Source organism: Sapajus apella, unplaced genomic scaffold (genome assembly GCF_009761245.1).
Source record: "Sapajus apella isolate SASKATOON/1434 unplaced genomic scaffold, GSC_monkey_1.0 scaffold64, whole genome shotgun sequence".
Classification (NCBI taxonomy): Eukaryota; Metazoa; Chordata; class Mammalia; order Primates; family Cebidae; genus Sapajus; species Sapajus apella.
In genome coordinates, this window is record NW_022437004.1 from 2,282,591 (window position 1) to 2,302,805 (window position 20,215).

The window sequence follows — 20,215 nt, forward strand, 5'->3', positions numbered from 1 at the left end:
TTCCCTCTACAAAAGCCCTGTGTTTTCTTGTTTGACTTTCCATCGCAATCATGCAAACGGCCTTAGTTGGGTTAGGTAGCGAACACTCCCAAGACTCAAAGAGCTGCAGCGCATCACTGTTTTGAGAGCCCAGCCCCCACCAGACTGTATCCTGTTCTGGGGCCCGCAGGCCTTGCATCTCCACATCCCGGGAGGCCTGCTGACATGTTCTCATTTCCACCCAGAGGGCTGCAACTTTGTTCCATGTGCTGAATTCAGTGGTGCAGTAAGGAACAGGCAGTGCACCACACCAGGGAGGCTGCCCCCAGGACAAAGGGAGCCAAAATGCACACTCCTCAGTTTCTGAAATCCACTCGCCTGGGGCCACTGCCACTGACAGCAACCCTCTCAACCTTCCACATGAAGCAGGGCCACCAAGCATCTACATGTGCCTCCCTCCAGTAGTCCTGGGGCTGGCCTGCCCAGACACTGTTCTGTGTCCTGAGGACAGGCTCTCACACCACTCACCACCCAAGCATGCTTCCCGGGCCCTGGGGATCATGCTGCCTCAACTGTTGCTGCAGCCGTATGCACACAACATCAAGAAGTCTGACAACAGGCCCAGGTCACCTCCCACTGGCACCCAAGCATATCATCCAGGGTCCTGGTGATTGCTCTGCCCTACTCACCATAGCCTGCACCCTTGCACACCATTGGAGGGCCTAAGGACAGGAAAACAACATGCCTCCCTAGAGAGAGAGGTTTATGCTACTCTGGCATATATTAGAGAAAAGTACTAAACCAAGTCAGATGGTTTGGAATGTGGTCTAAGTATTAATGCTACCAAACTGGGGAGGAAGTTACTTAATTTTGCTGATTTTTGATTTTCTTATACTTTATTGGTTATCAAAGAAGCAATTATTTGCTTCTCTAATGTTTCTGTAAAGCAGAGTTCTGCAAACTATGGCTTATGGGTGCCACCCTGCTATTGAAAATAAATATTGATGGGAACATAGCCACACCTATTGGTGTATGTATTTTCTATGTCTGTGTTTGCACTACATGCAGAGCTGAGTACTTGAGACAGAGACTGTAAAACTTGCGAAGTCATAAATCATTACTAAGTGGTATATTACAGAAAAGATTGCCAAGCATTGCTATAAAGACTAAAACCTTATTTTCTGATAAAAAGAACTGCAAAAAATAAAACTTAATCAGAAATAAGAAGCCTAGTAAAATACATTGTATTTTCATTTCAAAAATAATAAGGCAGAGTTATTCTTTTATACTGTGAAGTTATTTCAACTCATAAAAATATATTTTATTTATACCTTTGTAGGAATAGATCTTGGAAAAAAATATAAAGCATATCTATACGAACATTTCATCTAGTATCCTGTAGTCTCACCGGGTCTTCTATGAAGTTTCAGGTCAGGCGAAGCAGCAGTGCTTGGCAGCACCACGCTGTATTGTGGAAGGAGGCATTTGCTGTCTGATTGGATCAGAGGTAGTTCAAGGTAATAAGAGGCCTCAAAGCAATTAGGAAAGACAGGATTATTAATGTCGATTTCATGGCATTAGCTGCTTCCCTGCCTTTTCCTTATTGTGTTATTTTGAATAACCACATAGTTTTTTCAAGATTCTAATATATATAAACTAATCCAAATGATTTTTTAAGTGTGAGTAACACAAAAGGTACATAAAACTTTGACCAATGTTTTTGTAAAACAGAGTTCTGCAAACCATGGCTTATGGGTGCCACCTTGTTATTGAAAATAAAAATTGTTTGGAACATAGCCACACCTATTGGTTTATGTATTTTCTGTGTCTGTGTTTGCACTACATGCAGAGCTGAGTACTTGAGATTGAGATTGTATGACCTGCAAAGTCATAAATCGTTACTATCTGGTATTTTACCACAAAGATTGCCAACCATTGCTATAAAGACTAAAACCTTATTTTCTGAAAAAAGAACTGCAAAAAAAGAAAAGTTAATCAGAAATAAGAAGCCTAGTGAAATACATTGTATTTTCAGTTCAAAAATAATTTTTAATTGCTATAAGAACCACTTTCCTAGGACTTTTGACACAAGAGATAAAGTCTACATATACTAAGTAAACACAACAGCATTATTAAATGGTTCAAAAATGTCAAAAAGCATTCCATATTCTCTTGTGGGGAAACTCAGCAAAATTTCAAGTATGGCTATAAAGAACTAGAAAAGAGTAGAATAAGCTTTAGCATTCTAAATAATAAGTAATTGAATTAGTTCAGTTTTGTTACATATCATCTTTTAAAGTCCATCTTTACAAATTATACATTGCTATAAATACAGAGTGTGTAATTGGCATTATGTGACTTTGTTTAATCCAGCATCAATTGTTTAATGGTCTAAAGTGTCCCGTTAAAGTTATTATCTGGATGAGCTGAACAAGAAGAAAGTTTTCCTCTTTAGACCATTTGTTTATCACTCAGTTCCTACTCCTGCTCATGGTTTCTTCTACCTTCATCTGGAGAACATAAAGAAATTCTAGATCTCTGTGTAAGGTGGTTTGCTTTAGCTTGAACTCATCAGTGAGGGCTATTCATGGGCACTATCCAGAAATCACATTATTGCTCATAGACTGTGTAGCCTTGATATAATGGATAACTGTACATTGTCTTTACTAAGAAGCTAGGGTGGTTGTCCTTGATACTGGGACATTGTAGACTTGGCCAGACCAATGCCCAAATCTTTCCCACGACTTTTACCTAAGACTCTGCTTAGTATCCATTTGTCTACTGCTGGTCATCTGGAAGAATAAAATTCTCCTGAATGGTACCAGCTCATGAAACTTCCTGAGTTGGCACAGAGGTAAATGCATCTTTATTGCACAATTTACAGTCTTTTTTTGGAAAAAAAAACATGATTTTGATCATTTGCGAATTATATATTGTTTTTGAAAACTTGTGGTGTTATGGTACAAGATCTAATTATCATAAAATATAGTGATACTTGTTCCAAATTCAAAAATTGTTTCAATTATGCCTTGAGTAAGGGTTACAGGAAGGCTCCGGTGTTTAGCTTATAGTACATCTCCTTCTTGGTGGTTTCATTGCATTCTGGAGATTCCGTATCTCATTTTGCATTTTTCTGCTTTCATTTTGAAATCCCTCTTTTAGTAGTCGCTCTTGTTCCTAAAAAAGGACAAACAGAGGCTGAATAAAGTGTAGCATTAGGCAAATTGAAATATTCTAACTGGTTTCCACATTTAATGATTTGTTTAATTTTCTCATAAAATTTTCTCTAGCTTTAATTTTCATCATATTTTGCTTGGGCATCCAGGCTCAGTAATTTCTTCTACTGGGAATCCTTAAGAAAGAGTTTCAGCTTATACATTTTGCTCTGTATGATGAACCTAAATTACCAGTCTTGATTTCCCACCCCATTAATTGTATACAGCCTTGGAGGGTAATCTTGATCATATGTTTGGTTTCAACTCTTATCTATGCATTATACATTCTTTTATATACCTACCTACACATATACCATTTGTCAGGTTCACGACTATGCCATAGGTCATGTTGAGATCGGGTGGGAGTGGGTGGATAAGCAGAAAGAACATTTGGCAAAGACGGACGTAGGCAGGTGAATATGGTTTTATTCAGTGGCAGCTCTTATCAACAGCTTTCTCACACCAGCTGTCTACACTGTCGGTCCTGTCGCAGCTGCTTAGCCCGGCAGTGCTGCCACCCTTCCCCCCACACCCACAGAGCTGTGCAGCTGGCTCTCCCTTGCCTTCAGGGTCAGCAGCTTAACTCTTCTCTGTCTCTAGGCACAAGTGACCTGAGCCGTGTCCTGGTTCTCCTCTGTCGGCAAAGACGGACAGTTTTGGCTTTCTCTTTGGGCGCCAGCGCCTGCACAGTGTCGACAGGGCAATTATACCTTTTATAGACAATAGTGGCCAAGTGATGGCCTTCCCTATGTTATGGTTATGGTGGTGAGCTTCTCTATGTTATGTCTGCATGGCTATGATATCAAGTGGAGTTATACTCGCTGAGTCACTTAAGATGTAAACATCCTACCTCAGCCTATCTTTGACCAAAACACAGCCATGTTCCTTACACTATTATGTATATAACATACACAGAAATAAAGCAGCCTCAAAATCCCATAAGGTATATGAATCATGGATTAGGAAATTTGATCTAAGCTGCCACATATTGGTGTCAGGGTAGTAGAAGATAGGGAAGAAATACGCGTGCCAGACTGAACATACTGAGTTTCTGCACATAACTCACAACTCAAAACGCACTGGGAGCAGGACATAAAAAATGGTCAGAATTCGTGGAGTATCACACAGGTGTGAGGGTTAGGAGCCTTTCTGCTCATAAAAGTTTTCTTAAATCTAATTTCATACCAGGGTTACAGAAAAAAATAATCATTATGGATTCCACTAAGTGATGAAGACAGCTCAGACATATTTACCGGCTGTGTGACCCTATTTATTTATTTATTTGTTCTTTTTGGAACCTTTGTTTCTTCTCCTAAGTAATAAGGATATAGTTCTTGCTTCATATGGTATTAAGAAAGAGATATAGATAGATATTTTAATGATGCCTAGCAGATAATAGCTGCCTTTAAATGAAGGATATACTGATAAAGGACTGACTGTGACAGAACTGCAAATAAAAAAACTTTTAGTGACCAGACTTGACAGTAGCCAAATCAGGCTGGACAGACAGGAATTGAAAAGTGCAAGTAAGCAAGCAAGGTCCTTCCTCTGGGCTTCATGTTTTCCCTGCCACACTAAGGTTGGGATCAGGGAGAATGGAGAGAAAACAACAGAAATCTCAAGGTGATGCAATTAGATACCTGAAGTTTAAGAGTAAGGCTCCTCTCTTGCTCTTGCAGCAACTGGGCCCTGTCCCTCTCCATCTTCTCAGTCAGCTGCTTCACGTGCTCCTGATAGCTCCTCTCCTTCTGTTCCATCATTTGCTCATTCTTTCTTTGCATTTCCTCCAACATTTTTGCTGAAGCCTGTGCAGACTCAGCTTTCACACGTTCCACTGTGGAGGAAAAGGAAGAAGAAAAATTTGTGTGGGATTATTTTGTTGCCTCATTCTTCCTTATACACTTACCTGTCATTGTTGTTGACTGCATATGCCCTACTTAGAGATGACCTCCACAAGTAAGACACATCTTTGTGGATCTTGCTCTAGTTAAAGGGTTCCATGTTTATTCAGTCAAGTTATTTAAATTTTTAAAGCTTTGGAGGCCATCTAATCTCTAAACTCCCTCCTCACCTTCAATCTCCTTTTCCTTTGCTGTGAGAGTCTGGTCCGTTTGTAGAATTGCATCAGTCATAGACTCCTTGGATTTTAAGTACATCTGCAGCATCTCTTCAGCCTTAGGACCCAGAGAACACAGAGTGAGCAGTGGGAAATGGCTTTAAGCAGGTGTTCCTGGCTGTCTTCCTGCCATCTTTTCTATGGGAATTCTTTCTCTTGGCCCTGGTGTGCTTGGTGGTCAAATTCCCTGTCACAGTGACAGGTACATGTTCCTGGCAAGCTGATCAGAGCATCCTACTTAGCAGTCATTTTTAGTAGGCTAATATAGATACTGGGAAAAAGAGATTCTCTGTGCTGTTTAGATTAAGGGCTCTAAGTTTGGAACTGTTAATGCTGTGGTCTCATATGGGCTGAGTCTTCTTGGGAATGAAGCCATCATTAAGAAAGCAAATATCAGAGTGACTCAGAATGAGGGAGGGTAGGAGAGAGAAACTGTGGAGATGGGGGAACACTGGAGAGACAGTTCATGATGTTATTTGAAACTTTAGATCCACCTGTCCTGTAAAGCCAGTTTGCAGCCTAAATCAATGAACTGCTATTTTTGTTTAAGCAACCATCATTAGGTTTCTGTCTCTTGCAACAGAAAAAGCCCAGCTGTAATGATAATAACAGCTTGGTGCTTCATCTGACAATTGTATTTATAACTCAATAGTTAATTGACTGCACTCTTTGACAGGCACCTAGGACATATCTGGTATAACAGCCTCTTTGCATATGTTATTGAATAAAAGCATGAATGTTATGCAAAGAAAAAAGCACATCTGTGTGCAATGAATCTTGGTCACCTTGGTGTTTGCAGGAGGCAGGTCATTAGCCTTCCATAATTGACTGATAAGTCTTGGTTACCTGTATTCCCTTGTTTGGTTCCTCGTAGAACTTTTTCTTCAGGTCTTGTAGCTTCTGAATAAAGAGACGATAGCCCCCTGGTTTAGAATAAATTCCCACCTTCACTTCTTCTTCTAGAGGACTGAAAATGTTCTGAAGTAAAGCTGAGCAACGATCCGATGATGCTTTCCGATTCTGTTCACAAAAGTCATCCCGCTTTTTGTCTAGCTCGGCCTTTAATGTAAAAACAGGAAGTAAAAAGAATAACAGGAAAGGATGCTGGCTTGACCTCAGAATTTCGGGAAAGACTTCTGAAAATAAAAAGTCAGTGACTCTGGAGAAACTGAGAGGCTCCCCAGCAGGACCACACTCTTCCTCCTGACCCCACTTTCTACTGAAGTTGCTTTCTCCTTGGAGGTGGGTTTCAGGGCAGAGATTGATAGCTTTATGTCAACTGTTAGAGGAAAACTCTGCTTTTTCATATTGGAGAAATGATGTTATACGGAATAAATGTGGCTGAACAGAAGCCCGCTCAAGATAACTAGGATGAAAATTTTCTTTGCATTTGGTTAGAATATCAAATCATTCTGAGAAGAGTGGGCAGGTAATTTGATTAGAAGCTCTGGTTGTCAGTTATATGAATTTAACTAAATGGCGATTGTTCAGAAAAAAATGTTTTGAAACTTCGAGTCTGTAATAATAAAATTGGTCCTTCTGATTGAAGTGATTACAAATCTGTTGTTTTTACCATTATGAAAGCTAGGAAGAATTACTTCTATCCAAATAAATACTCATTTTCTTTCCTTGTAGTACTTTGGCTTCCATGACCCTAAACCATATAAATTTGAGACAAAAATTACCGCTAATTCCTTTTGAAATAGATGGTCCACATCTTTGAAGGAACTCCTGATGAAGACTTCAATGGCCTCCCTCTCACTGTCCCTGTGCAGGTCCAGCAGCTCCTGGAGGGTTTCCGTGGGCAGCTGCACCTTCTGGCCCATCTGCTGGTCGTAGTGGGCAACGGCCTTTTGTACTGCAGCTGAGTTCTCTATCTGGGCCAAGGCCAGGACTGCGTTCTCCATGCAGGGCAGATCCCCACTGCTGATGGCACTGACATAGGTCAGCACCAGGCTCTCTAGACCTGCATATGGAGAACAAATGATAATGTTTATTGTAGTAAGGAAAATCTGTATTCCACATAATTCTGAGCATGTCAAATACCACCTATTTTCCTTACAGCATCAGGGTCCTTAGCATCACCTCGAAGCTTGCTAGAAATACAGACTCTGAGACCGTGCCCAAGATCTATTGAATTAGACTTTTCTCTTTGGTAAGATCCTCAGAATATATATATATGCATATCAACATTTGAGAGGTCTTATACTAGATTACATAGGCTTGTGTAAATTGAATGTTTGCATCCATTTTAACCCCAAGCACCATTAGGACAGGAACCATATCTATTTCATTTATGTCGGTATCTTAGGTCTGTTCATAATAAGCCTTTGATCAATATGTATGAAACAAATGATACTATTCCAATAAAAAGGAGTCCTTCCCTTCATTTATTTTATCACAATATCGTCCAAAGAAGCTTTCTGTAATGCTGGAAATGTTCTATTTGTGCTGTGTAGTACCCTAGCCACTAAATACATGAAGATATGAGTCCTTGAAATACAGCCACGTGAACTGACTTTTAAAATCTCCATATTTAAATTATTTGCATTTATGTTTACGTAGACACATTTGTCTAGGGACTTCGGTATTGCATAGTGCAGTTCCAGTTCACTAGAGCAATTTTAAGCAATAGAGTTTTTTTCCTTTGGCCTTTTTCTAGACTGGAAATTTGACTAACAATACATATTAGAAATGTTGGCGCTGTCTAGAATTTAATGCAAATCCTAAGCAGTAGATTAGGATTTTTCAGAGTTGAAACTAGGTGGAAGTTATACTATGCTCCTCTAGTCTTAAACAATGAGTGGAAATACTAGGAAGGGGACTTACGAGGGCCGTTGACCTTGATACCTCCTGAAAGAGTTTTAGTTTTGGAGTTGGTAAAGATGTAGGAACAGAAGTCTGCTACTTGTTGCACAAAGTCGGTGTCCAGCTCTTCATCATGCAGTTTCTCGAGGTGTGTAAGCTTTTTGCGGTGAACAGGCCGATCGAAGACAAAACATTTCTTCTTTGGGAAGAACTTCCGGATACAGAGTCGGGGCAGATTAAAATTTTTATCTTTTTGACTGGTATCTAGAAAAACATAAAAAATCATAGGATTGTCTAGTGTAAGTATTTCTGTAAAGGGCCAAATGGTAAACATTTTAGGCTCTTCAGGCTGGGTGGTCCCTTACAAGTACTCAACTCTGTTATTAGAGCATATAACAACAGCTTTAGACAATATGTAAATGAATGGGTATAGCATCATTCCAAGAAAACCTTATTTACAGACAGCTGGCAGGTAGGATTGGCCATGGTTTTTCCTGGGCTGTAGTTTGCCAATGCTTGGACTAGCAAACGGTTCATGTTTTAGTCTATGTTCTTTAAATAAATATCAATTTTACTCCATATTCTGTGGCTAAATATAAGATCTGAAACCCTAGGCAGGGAGATAAAATTAACCTAATCATAGCATCATCACTTTACAATCATCTGTTGATGATCATTAGAAAGAACAAGAAACTTGTCTGGAACAAGGACAAATGTAATTTAAAATAAAATCTATTAATTCAGATATTCAACAAGCATTAATTTCTAGGAATAGCCAGGTGGAGACATAGAAAACTGCAAATGCAGGAAAACTAGCAATAGTAAACTCAAAAACGAGAATTTCTTGTGTTTGCTCATCCTCATTTATCAATTGAAGCTCTCTGTTACCTTGCTTCAGCTTCAGGGAGTACTCCAGGTACTCATCTGCTGTGATAGGTACTCCATTTGCCTCCAAGTCCAGGGAGAAATCTCTCAGTGTCCACACAAAGTCTGGGAAGAAGCTCACAAAGTCAGCTGAATCCTCAACCTCATAGCCATTCTCATCAGGTGAGGATTTTGATCGGATTCGATCTGTGAGCTCTGTCACATAGCTGAGTAGCTAACTAAGGAAACGTTGCAAAATGAACAGGGACCTCATTCCCTATTAGCTCAACATATTCCCAAACCTTCCATTTTCCCTTGTTCTTAACGTAAGTGTCAAGTCTAAAGTGGGTACGTGGGATCTCTTCCCCGTACTTGCATTATTTTTAATGTTTTCTCCTTTTGAGCTTGATTCATTGGGATTTACAGCTAGACAGCTGGTTTGTGAATACAGGTGTCCCTCCTGACCCTGGTGCTGTTCTGGTTCACAAAAGGATACTACAGTTGGTCCATGGCCTGCTGGTTGATGGTTCCCATGCTATTGTACACGAAGGTGCTGCTCAGGAGGATGGCCAGGGCAAAGATCCAGGAGTCATTCTGGTTGTCACCCTGGAAATCAAGTCACATTGGAGTCAGGAGCAAGTTTCATTGTCATAGTACTTTCCAGATTAGCAGTAGTAAAACTATGTTCATATGTTAGAGGTTTTTTGTTTGTTTGTTTGTTTGTTTTCGTTTTTTTTTTTTTTTTAACACTAATGATCTATTAAAGGAAGCCAATTACAAAAATTATTCTCAGTAGGATGTGGCTTTTTGGTAGTTTTTCAATGATTGTTTTTGGGTTACAATGACTCTTACTAGGTCTTTTAATAATCATCAACAGATAATTGTTAAAATAAAATTCAACGTTTGGTGGGCATTTTAAGGCCTTAAATACAATTTAAATGTAAAAAATTTCTCTTCTTTTTTCAATAACAAGATTCACATATAAGATTGATACTATTAGTTGCTATTTTATTGAATAATTAATATATACTTCAACCATATAATTTATCTTATTAAATATTCAAAATCATACTATGTGGCCAACATAGTTTTTTTCATACAGTTTAAAGATTAGAATGCTGAAGTTAAGTATGTCAATTTTCTCAGGCTACTGAACTAGTGACAGAATTTAAATTTAAACACAAAGTCATGGGGCTTTAGTCGCCACATTCTTAACTAAACTTCTCTCAAGATAAGACTCACGACACTGGGATTATTTGTGCTCCTTAATGCATCTGTGTTAACCCACACATATTACAGCTTGTAGTTAACAGCTAATAAACAATTAAACAGTGCATAAAATAATCAGAGAAGAGGGGCTTACTCCACAATTGAATCCTTGAATCTTACCTTCTCTACATCTCCCAGGCCCTCAGTGTCCAGCAGAACTAGGATGTGGTCAGGCTTCTTGGGATGGGACACACACCACATCCAGATTCCTTTAGTGTGAGACTGTACCGTGGAGCCCAGAGAGAAGCCTGCAAAGGAGAGAGATCAGACATAGAGATTTAGTAACAGGCAGTTCTGGCAATTGAAGGAAAAGGTAGTGTATTCAAGGTCAAGAGAGGACCAAAAGAAGAATCAGTATTCACCTTACTTACAATCAAAGAAATTGGAAATTTGAATATCTAATGCAAGGAAAAAATCAGAAGGCTTTCATGATAAAAACAATCAGCAAAATAGAAATAGAAAGACAGTACCTTGACATAATAAAGGCCATATATTAAAAATCCACTGCTCATTTCCAATTAGTGATGAAGCATCATGGATTTTCCTATCATATCAGGAACAAGAAAAGGATACCTAGTTTTGCCAATTGTGTTCCAGAGACTACTACAAGTCCTATCTGAGTAATTAGACAGGAAAAGCATAAAGGAGGCATCCTAATTGGTAATGAAAAAGTAAAATTATCTCTGCTGATGATACTATCTAAATCTAATTTGTAGAAAACATTAAATATTCTGCAAAAAACTATTAGAACTACTAAAAGAATTCCTTAAAGTTGCAGCATGCAAAGTCAATATTGAGAAATCAGTTGCTAATGTATAAAAATAGCATTAGAACAGAAACTCTAATTTCCTTTCTGAAATAAAACAAAAGGAAATTTCAAAAACAATCCCATTTAACAGCACCGAAAGAATAAACTACCTAAGAATAAACTTAACCAGGCAGGTGAAAAACTTGTAGAGTGAAAACTTCAAACACCCTTTAAAGAAATTATAGATGACATAAATTATTAGAAAGACATCCTTTGTTTATGGCTTGGAAAACTTAATATTCTTAAGATGTCACTACTACCCAAACTGATGTACAAGTTTGATGTAATTCTTACCATTTTCCAATTACTTTGTCTAAATAGAAAAATCCACCAAACTTTCATATGAGATTTCCAGAGATCCCATAATTATGAAAACAATGTGAAAAAGGAAGGGCAAAGTTGGAGTCTATCAGTTTCTGAGTTCTGAAACCTATTACAATACCATGTGTGGTACTGGTATGAAGACTGACATATAAACCAATGGAATAGAATACAGAGCCCATAAATAAACTCTGACATATATGGTCAAATGATTTCCAATACAGGTGTCAAGATCATTTAATGAAGAAAGGAGAATCTCTTTAACAAATGACATTATCTCCTTAAAAAAAGTTAGGCTGTTACCTTATAACTTAGAAATATGGACTCAAAATGGATCAAAGAACTGAATATTAGAGTGAAAACTATAAAAGTTGGCCGGGCGCGGTGGCTCAAGCCTGTAATCCCAGCACTTTGGGAGGCCGAGGTGGGTGGATCATGAGATCAAGAGATCGAGACCATCCTGGTCAACACGGTGAAACCCCGTCTCTACTAAAAATACAAAAAATTAGCCGGGCATGGTGGCGTGTGCCTGTAATCCCAGCTACTCAGGAGGCTGAGGCAGGAGAATTGCCTGAACCCAGGAGGCGGAGGTTGCGGTGAGCCAAGATCGCGCCATTGCACTCCAGCCTGGGTAACAAGAGTGAAACTTCGTCCCCCCCAAAAAAAGAAAAAAAGCTGTAGAAGAAAAACAAGGGTAAAAGTTTAATAATATTGGATTTGGCAATGATTTTTTTCAATAAGAATCCAAAAGTATAGACAACAAAAGTAAAAATAGATTAGTTGGGCTTCATAAAAATTAAACACTTTTGTGTATTAACAGACACTAGCAACAGAGTTAAAAAAGGCAACACATAGAATGTAAGAAAATATTTGCTAAACATGTATATGATAAGGGAGTGATATCTAGAAAATATAGAAAAAATTTACAAAGCAACACAAATAAACAGTCAGATTAATAAATGAAAAAGGACTTGAATAGACATTTTCCCAAGGAAGATATATAAGTGGTCAACAAGCACATGAAAAGATGCTTAGTATCACTAGTCATTAGGGAAATGAAAACCCAAACCACAATGAGATACTATTTAACATCCATTCGTATGTCTACTATCAAAAAACCAAAACTGAAAATAAAAAAATGTTGGTGAGGCTGTAGAGAAATTAGAACCCTTGTGCATTTCTGTTGGGAATGTAAAATGGTGCAGTCACTGTGGAAAATGGTATAGTGATACCTCAAAAAAAGTGAACATGGAATGACTGCATGAGCCAGCAATTCCCCTTCTGGGTATCTTCCCAAAAGAAGGGAAAGCAGGGACTTGAACAGTTATTCAGACACCCATGTTCCTATTAGTATTATTTATAATAGATAAAAGGTGGAAGCAATCCAAGTGTCCATTGACAGATGAGCAGATAAACAAATTATTATACACATACAAATTACTCAGCCTTAAAAAGGAAGTTTTGACACATGCTACCACACTGATGAACATTGAAGACATATGAATTGAAATAATCCACTCATAAAGAACAAATACTGAATGATTCCACTTATGTGGGGCTTTTGTAGTAGTCAAATTCATAGAGATAGAATGTAGAATGATGGCAGGTGATGAGTTGATATGGAGCTTTTGTTTAATTAGTACAGAGTTTCTGTTAGGCAAGACGAAAAAGTTCTGGATATGGATAGAGGTGACAGTTGCATAACAATGTGAATTAATGTGAATTTAATTAATGCCACAGAGCTGTATACTTAAAAATGGTTATTAGGGTAAATTTTATGTTTTTTTTACAACAATAAAAAAAGAATATCCAATACAGACCGAAACATTTTTAAGCCTTATAAAGATCAGTGTAAACTTGCTGTTATTGCATAAAAATTATAATAAACATTGTACAGTTTATTATAGTTATTATGCACATAAATTATTTTTATTATTGTCTTATTCTTTTTAGGAAAGGCATAATTTGTGCTTCTGAAAGGGAAACTAAGCTATCGTGGGAATAATTAATGAATTGAATCTTATCCCCTAGGATAGCACAAAGATAAGGAGCCTGACTCTGAATGGAAAGTTAGCTTTCAGTATTCATCCTCATCTCTGACTTTCCTCACATCCTTGTAATGGATGCTGACTGTGCAGGGGACAGAAGGGACTTGGCAGAGCTTTGCTGGTGTCACTTACCCTTTTTCTTCCCAGCCAGCTTGTTCATCAGGTAAGATTTGCCTGTGCGGTAGAGGCCCACAATTGCCACCACCACCACAGGCTGCGTAATTGCAGACAGGATCTTCAGAGCTTCTGGATTCGTCATCAGTCGCCCATTAGTGTTCTCAATGAGGCACATTGGGCCTGTCATATGAGTCTCTGACTCCATGGCCGGGGTATTCCCTTGTCTGCAAGAAAAAAAGTGAAATAAATGAGAATTTTTAGTGTTTCGCAATTATAAGGGAGAAACATACAATTCCCCAGTATGGCCAAAAGTTTTGTGTGTGACAGTAAGAGAGATGAGGCAAAATCTGTATCATCTGAGGAAGTTATGGAAGTATTATCAAAGTAGCTCATTATAAAAAATGTTAGCATGATATTGATTTATCAACACTCAACTACTCTCATAACCCAAATATTTTATTTAATTTATTGCGGGAAACTTTCTTTTTGGATCCTTATTAAATATTTACACTAGTCAATGGAAGATAGAATAGGATTAAGAGGATTTATTTTGCATCCTGGCTATACGTAAGAAATTCAATATGATTTACTTATTAATTCTTACAGTGAATAAATATCCAACACAGTGAATCAGTGTTCATAGTTTGATGTTTATCCTTAGAACAATTTTCAAAGATTTTTAAAATATGTTCTTCCTCCATCTTCAACTGGTTATGCTTATTTCACTGCAATGAGGATCCACAAAACTTCTCACAGTGCCATTCTGAAAGTGGAAACAATGTAACATACTTTTTCAAATTTTATAAAACTGTAAAACCATGTGAACCACATGGCTAGGGAGTCACGATAAGGTAGCCTCTAACTCAGTGAGGGTATGAATGCAAAATTGCAAACACTGAATGTTTCCCCCCAATTTACAAAATAAGGATTAAAAGATCAAGAGGCAGATAAAGAGATCTACCTAGAAAGTTGTTCAAATAGAATATATTTCCAGCGATACAGCTTTAGGATTTGTTTTGTTCTGTTTTCCATTTGGTAGAAAGAGCAGGAGAAAGAGTAATAGAAAGGGAAGGAATAGGTGGGAGGATTCAAGATGGCCAAATAGAGACAGCTCTGGTGCGCAACACCCTTCAAGAGAGACACAGAAAGTGAGAGATCTCCTAGCTCCAACCGAGGTACCAGGTTTATTTCAACAGGTCTGGTTGGATAGTGAGCAAAGCCCAGGCAGAGCAGACCAAGGTGGAGAGGGGTGCCGCTTCACCCAGAAAGTGCATCTGACTGAAAAATTGGGGATTCTCCCCTGGCACCCCGATCCAGATATGATGCTTCCCTTGAAGTCTCAACAGTCCACAGAATAGGGGGTCTTTGCAGGTCAAGTGCTGGAAATTACAAACACAGAGTGCACAGAGTTGAATAGTAACCCCAGCGGTGTTGCAGATTGTCGGCAAATGCATAAGCCCATAAGCTGGCTGGTAGAGCCTGCGGACTGAGACACCACCCCTTCCCCCAGCCTGGAGAGAGCGGGAGCTGAAAGTGGGGAGACAGATGGTGCAGCTGGGCAGGTCCCTCCTCCACTAACCCCAGCATGCTGAAGCACTAAGGTCTTCGGGTTTTACAGCCAGTGCCTCAGTCTGAGCTGAACCCTGAATGATCCAGCTTTGTGTAGGAAATGGCACCCTCCGTTAAAGAGGCGGGCCTAGCCTTCATGTACAAACAAAAAACACAGGAAGCCTATGTAGCAACTGGACAGAGCCCTTGACAACCCAGCAGGCCTCCAGGTCAGTGGAAGGAGGGGCACCTGGCATTAAAGAGGTGGGCCTAACCTCCCAGTGTAAACAAAAGACACAGGAAGCATACCTAGCAACTGGATGGAGTCCCTGGAAACCCAATAGTGCCTGGTCAGGCAGACAAGTGACCTCATCAAGCAGCTCCCTGAGATCAAAGCTAGATAAACCCATAAAGATGGGAAGAAACCAGAGCAAAAAGGATGAAACCAGCAAAGACCAGAATGTGCCTTCTTCTTCAAGGGATCACAACTCCTCACCAACAAGGGAACAAAACATGACAGAGAATGAGTTTGATGAACTGACAGAAACAGGATCGGAAGGTGGGTAGTAACAAACTTCTCTGAGCTAAAGGAACACATTCTAACCCAATGCAAAGAAACTAAAAACCTTGATAAAAGGTTTGACAAAATGCTAACCAGAATAACCAGCTTAGAGAAGAACATAAATGACTTGATGGAGCTGAAAAACACAGCACGAGAACTATGTGAAGCAAACACAAGTTTCAATAGCTGAATCGATCATGCAGAAGAAAGGATATCAGACATTGAAGATCAACTCAATGAAATGAAATGAGATGGAAAGACTAGAGAAAAAAGAGTGAAAAGAAATGAACAAAGCCTCCAGGAAATATGGTATTATGTGAAAAGACCTAATCTACGCTTTATCAGTGTACTTGAATGTGACAGGGAAAATAAATCCAAGCTGGAAAACATTCTTCAGGATATCACCCAGGAGAACTTACCCAGCCTAGCAAGGCAGGCCAACATTCAAATCCAAGAAATACAGAGAACTCCATAAAGATATTCCTCAAAAAGAGCAACCCCAAGGCACATAATCATCAGATTCACCAGGGTTGAAGTGAAGGAAAATGTTAAGGGCAGCCAGAGAGAAAGGTCAGGTCACCCACAAAGGAAAGCCCATCAGGCTCACAGCAGATCTCTTGGCAGAAACCCTATAAGCCAGAAGAGAGTCGGGGCCAATATTCAACATCCTTAAACAAAGAACTTTCAATCCAGAATCTCATATCCAGAAAAACTAAGCTTAATAAGGGAAGGAGAAATAAAATCCTTTATGGACAAGCAATTACTGAAAGATGTCATTACCATCAGAACGGCCTTACAAGAGCTCCTGAAAGAAATGCGAAACACAGAAAGGAACAACAAGTACCAGCCACTGCAAAAATGTACCAATTGGCAAAGACCAATAATGCAATGAAGAAACCGAGTCAACTAATGGGCAAAAAAAGCAAGCCAGTAACAAAACGACAGGATAAAATTCACACATCACAATATTAATGTTGAATGTAAACGGCCTAAATACCCCGGTCAAAAGACACAGACTGGCAAACTGGATAAAAAGTCAAGACCCATCGATGTGCTGTATTCAGGAAACCCATCTCATGTGCAAAGACAGCATAGACTCAAAATAAAGGGATGGAAGAAGATTTACCAAGCAAATGGAGAGCAAAAAAAAGCAGGGGTTGCAATCCTAGTCTCTGATAAAATGGACTTCAAAGCAACAAAGATCAAAAGAGACAAAGAAGAGCATTACATAATGGTAAAAGGAACAATCCAACAAGAAGAGCTAACTATCCTAAATATATATGCACTCAACACAGGAGCACCCAGATACATAAAGCAAGTTCTTAACGACCTACAAAGAGACTTAGACTCCCACACAATAATAGTGGGAGACTTCAACACTTCACTGTCAATATTAGACAGATCAACAGGACAGAAAATTAACAAGGACATCCAGGACCTGAATGCAATCTGGACCAAGCGGACCTAATAGACATCTACAAACACTCCACCCCAAATCCACAGAATACATTCTTCTCAGCACCACATCACACTTACTTTAAAATTGACCACATAATTGGAAGTAAATCACTTTTCAGCAGATGTGAAAGAATGGAAATGATAGCGAACAGTCCATCAGACAATAGCGCAATCAAATTAGAACTCAGAATCAAGAAACTCACTAAAAACCTCACAACTACATGTAAACTGAACAAATTGCTTCTGAGTGTCGACAGGATAAACAATTAAATGAAGGCAGAAATAAAGATATTCTTTGAAACCAATCAGAATGAAGACACAATGTACCAGAATCTCTGGGACACATTTAAAGCTGTGTCTAGAGGAAAATTTATAGCCATAAATACCCACATGAGAAACAAGGAAAGATAAAAAATTGACGCCCTATCATCAAAATTGAAAGAGCTAGAGGAGCAAGATAAAAAAAAAACCTCAAAAGCAAGCAGAAGACAAGAAATAACTAAGATCAGAGCAGAACTGAAGGAGATAGAGACACAAAAAAACCCTTCAAAAAATCATTAAATCCAGGAGCTGTTTTTTTGAAAAGGTCAACAAAATAGACAGACATTCAAAATTGGGTGAAGGATATGAACAGGCATTTCTCAAAAGAAAACATATATGAGGCCAAGAAACATATGAAAAAATGCTCATCATCACTGGTCATTAGAGAAATGCAAATGAAAACCACACTGAGATACCATGTCACGCCAGTTAGAATGGCGATCATTAAAAAATCTGGAGACAACAGATACTGGAGAGGATGTGGAGAAATAGGAACACTTTTACACTGTTGTAAAATTAGTTCAACCATTGTGGAAGACAGTGTGGTGATTCCTCAAGGATCTAGAAATAGAAATTCCATTTGACCCAGCAATCCCATTACTGGATATATATCCAAAGGATTATAAATCATTCTACTATAAAGACACATGCACATGTATGTTCATTGTGGCACTGTTTACAGTAGCAAAGACCTGGAATCAACCCAAATGCCCATCAATGATAGACTGGACAAAAAAAATGTGGCACATATATGCCATGGAATACTATGCAGCCATAAAAAACGATGATTTTGTGTCCTTTGTAGGGACATGGATGAATATGGAAACCATGATTCTCAGCAAACTGACACAGAACAGGAAATCAAACACCACATGTTCTCATTGATAGGTGGGTGTTGAACAATGAGAACATGTGAACACAGAGAGGGGGGCATCACATACTGGGGTCAGTTGGGGGGGCTAGGGGAGGGACAGCATGGGGTGGGGAGTATGGGGAGGGATAACATGGGGAGAAATGCCAAATAGATATGATGGAGGAATGGAGGCAGCAAACCACCTTGCCATGTATGTATCTATGCAACGACCCTGCAAGATCTGCACATGTACCTCAGAATCTAAAGTACAATAAAAAATAAATAAATAAAAGAAAGGGGAGGAATAGAAGGAGTGGAGAAGAGGAGGATAAGCGGCTAGGAAGGTTACAGAGAGAGCTGTCAGACCAGAAGGTGATGAATGAGGCTAGTGTCTTAACAAGGAATTCAGGGGAAGACCTTCCAGAAGGCAGGATCAAAGTAGTCTGAGTGCATGGAGACGTTATAGTAAGCAAAGATATTTTCTCTAGAGATGCATTACAGGAGAATTAAAGAGGAAACACTTTAGGCCCCACTCTCTACTAAAAGAAAACAAAATTGGAAGCGCTTTAGTGAAGTAGTGGGATTGTATTTCACTTCTAAGGGACAGGGAATCAGTGAGCACTAGGAAATTAGTGAGTCTCGAACATTTCTAAAGAAAGTAATCCATTCTGAAACCAAGTTCAAAAGTGTAATAAAAAGTATGCTGTTTTCATGAATCTTTCTCTTTCCTGCTGGGTTTCAGTTTTTTCTTTGTCTTTAACAGTGGCAGTGGGCTGCTTACTCTGCTTCTCATTTACCGTTCTTTCCTTCTCACGAAAAGAACCCATTTGTAGCTCTTTCCATTTCTTAGCTGCATAGGAGCAGGATTCAGCAAGCTCCATCACTGACAGTGGAAATGTAATCCTATCCCTAGTCAACACAGACAATGTTAACAAAGAGAAAGATTATTCTAGTGCATTTCAAACTCTCAGTTTATCCCCTGTTTAGTGGTGCCTAATTAAACATAAGCACTGTAGTGGCACTCAGAGCCATGCTGCTCCTGATAACACCAGGATTTCATCTGAGCTGTGTCCCACGTCAGGCTCATCTGCCTGATTTGTTCTGGTGATGTTCAAGAAAACAAACTGCACATGTACCCCAGAACTTAAAGTATAATAAAAAAAATTAATTAAAAAAGAAATACAATTTAAAAAAAAAGAAAACAAACTGACCTTTACAAATTTCTTCTCATCCCTGCCACAACATTTTAGGCTCCATATCCCTGAGCTAGAGAGAAGCTGCTTGATGAAAAATAGTAAAAGTTTTTACCTGTTCTTTTTCTTCCTAGTTCACGAGGAGTGGCTTCTAGCACTTCTGTGTCTCTCACTGGATCCTTGGACTAGTATTTCACTGTTCCAACGTTGTAAGGCGGGGATTTCTTCAGGAATGAAAGATTCAGAAGTTAAGCAGCTTTGTAATGGATTTAGAGTAACATGAAACTGAAAGTACTTTGTTCAAGTCACGACTTCATGACCAGAATGCAATTACCGGAATGTCCCAGTGGGAGGGTTTAATGATTGCTCAATCAGAAGCTTCAAAGTTTTTTTTTTTTTTTTTTTTTTTTTTTTTTTTTTTTTTTGTTAGAAATCTTAGAGTCCATGTGTTACTTAACAAAATGTCCGTTAGGTTTTGAATACAATGGAACGTGTCTCATGGATTGAGTCAGTTTGAGAATCCTAGAATGAGGAGGCATCATGTTAATTTTCAGATACAATTTCCTAAAATAATAGACATGCTACATTGGAGCTGCCTATTTCTTTTAACAGGTGAAGCAAGTAAGGACAGGGCATGTTTTACACACTCATAAACACTTAGCCCCTGGCACGTAATGCCCAGCACAGTCAGTAGGGGGCGCCATGTGTTGTACTCATGTTCCAGGCTCAGTACTG

General features: G+C 38.9%; 1 protein-coding gene across 1 annotated transcript; it reads right to left on the reverse strand.

Moving 5' to 3' along the window:
• Nucleotides 1-1,981: 1,981 nt before the first annotated feature.
• On the reverse strand, nt 1,982-19,793 carry GBP1 (guanylate binding protein 1). Its single transcript, XM_032247816.1, has 11 exons — nt 19,596-19,793; nt 13,561-13,769; nt 10,372-10,499; nt 9,479-9,588; nt 9,007-9,209; nt 8,140-8,382; nt 6,996-7,276; nt 6,157-6,369; nt 5,266-5,368; nt 4,835-5,028; nt 1,982-3,156 (listed from the first exon to the last, which is right to left on the reverse strand). Exons 2-11 carry the CDS (start codon nt 13,748-13,750, stop codon nt 3,040-3,042), a joined length of 1,782 nt encoding a protein of 593 aa, XP_032103707.1. The 5' UTR covers nt 13,751-13,769; nt 19,596-19,793; the 3' UTR covers nt 1,982-3,039.
• Nucleotides 19,794-20,215: the final 422 nt, after the last annotated feature.

Bases quoted from the DNA above. Each gene is read 5' to 3' on its own strand.
- GBP1 (XM_032247816.1), bottom strand. From the start codon at position 13,750: ATGGAGTCAGAGACTCATATGACAGGCCCAATGTGCCTCATTGAGAAC. The intron at 9,589-10,371 runs GTAAGATTCAAG...CTTGATTTCCAG, and splicing joins GCCTGGGAGATGTAGAGAAG to GGTGACAACCAGAATGACTC. The intron at 5,029-5,265 runs GTGAGGAGGGAG...TTTCCTCCACAG, and splicing joins AAAGGAAAAGGAGATTGAAG to TGGAACGTGTGAAAGCTGAG.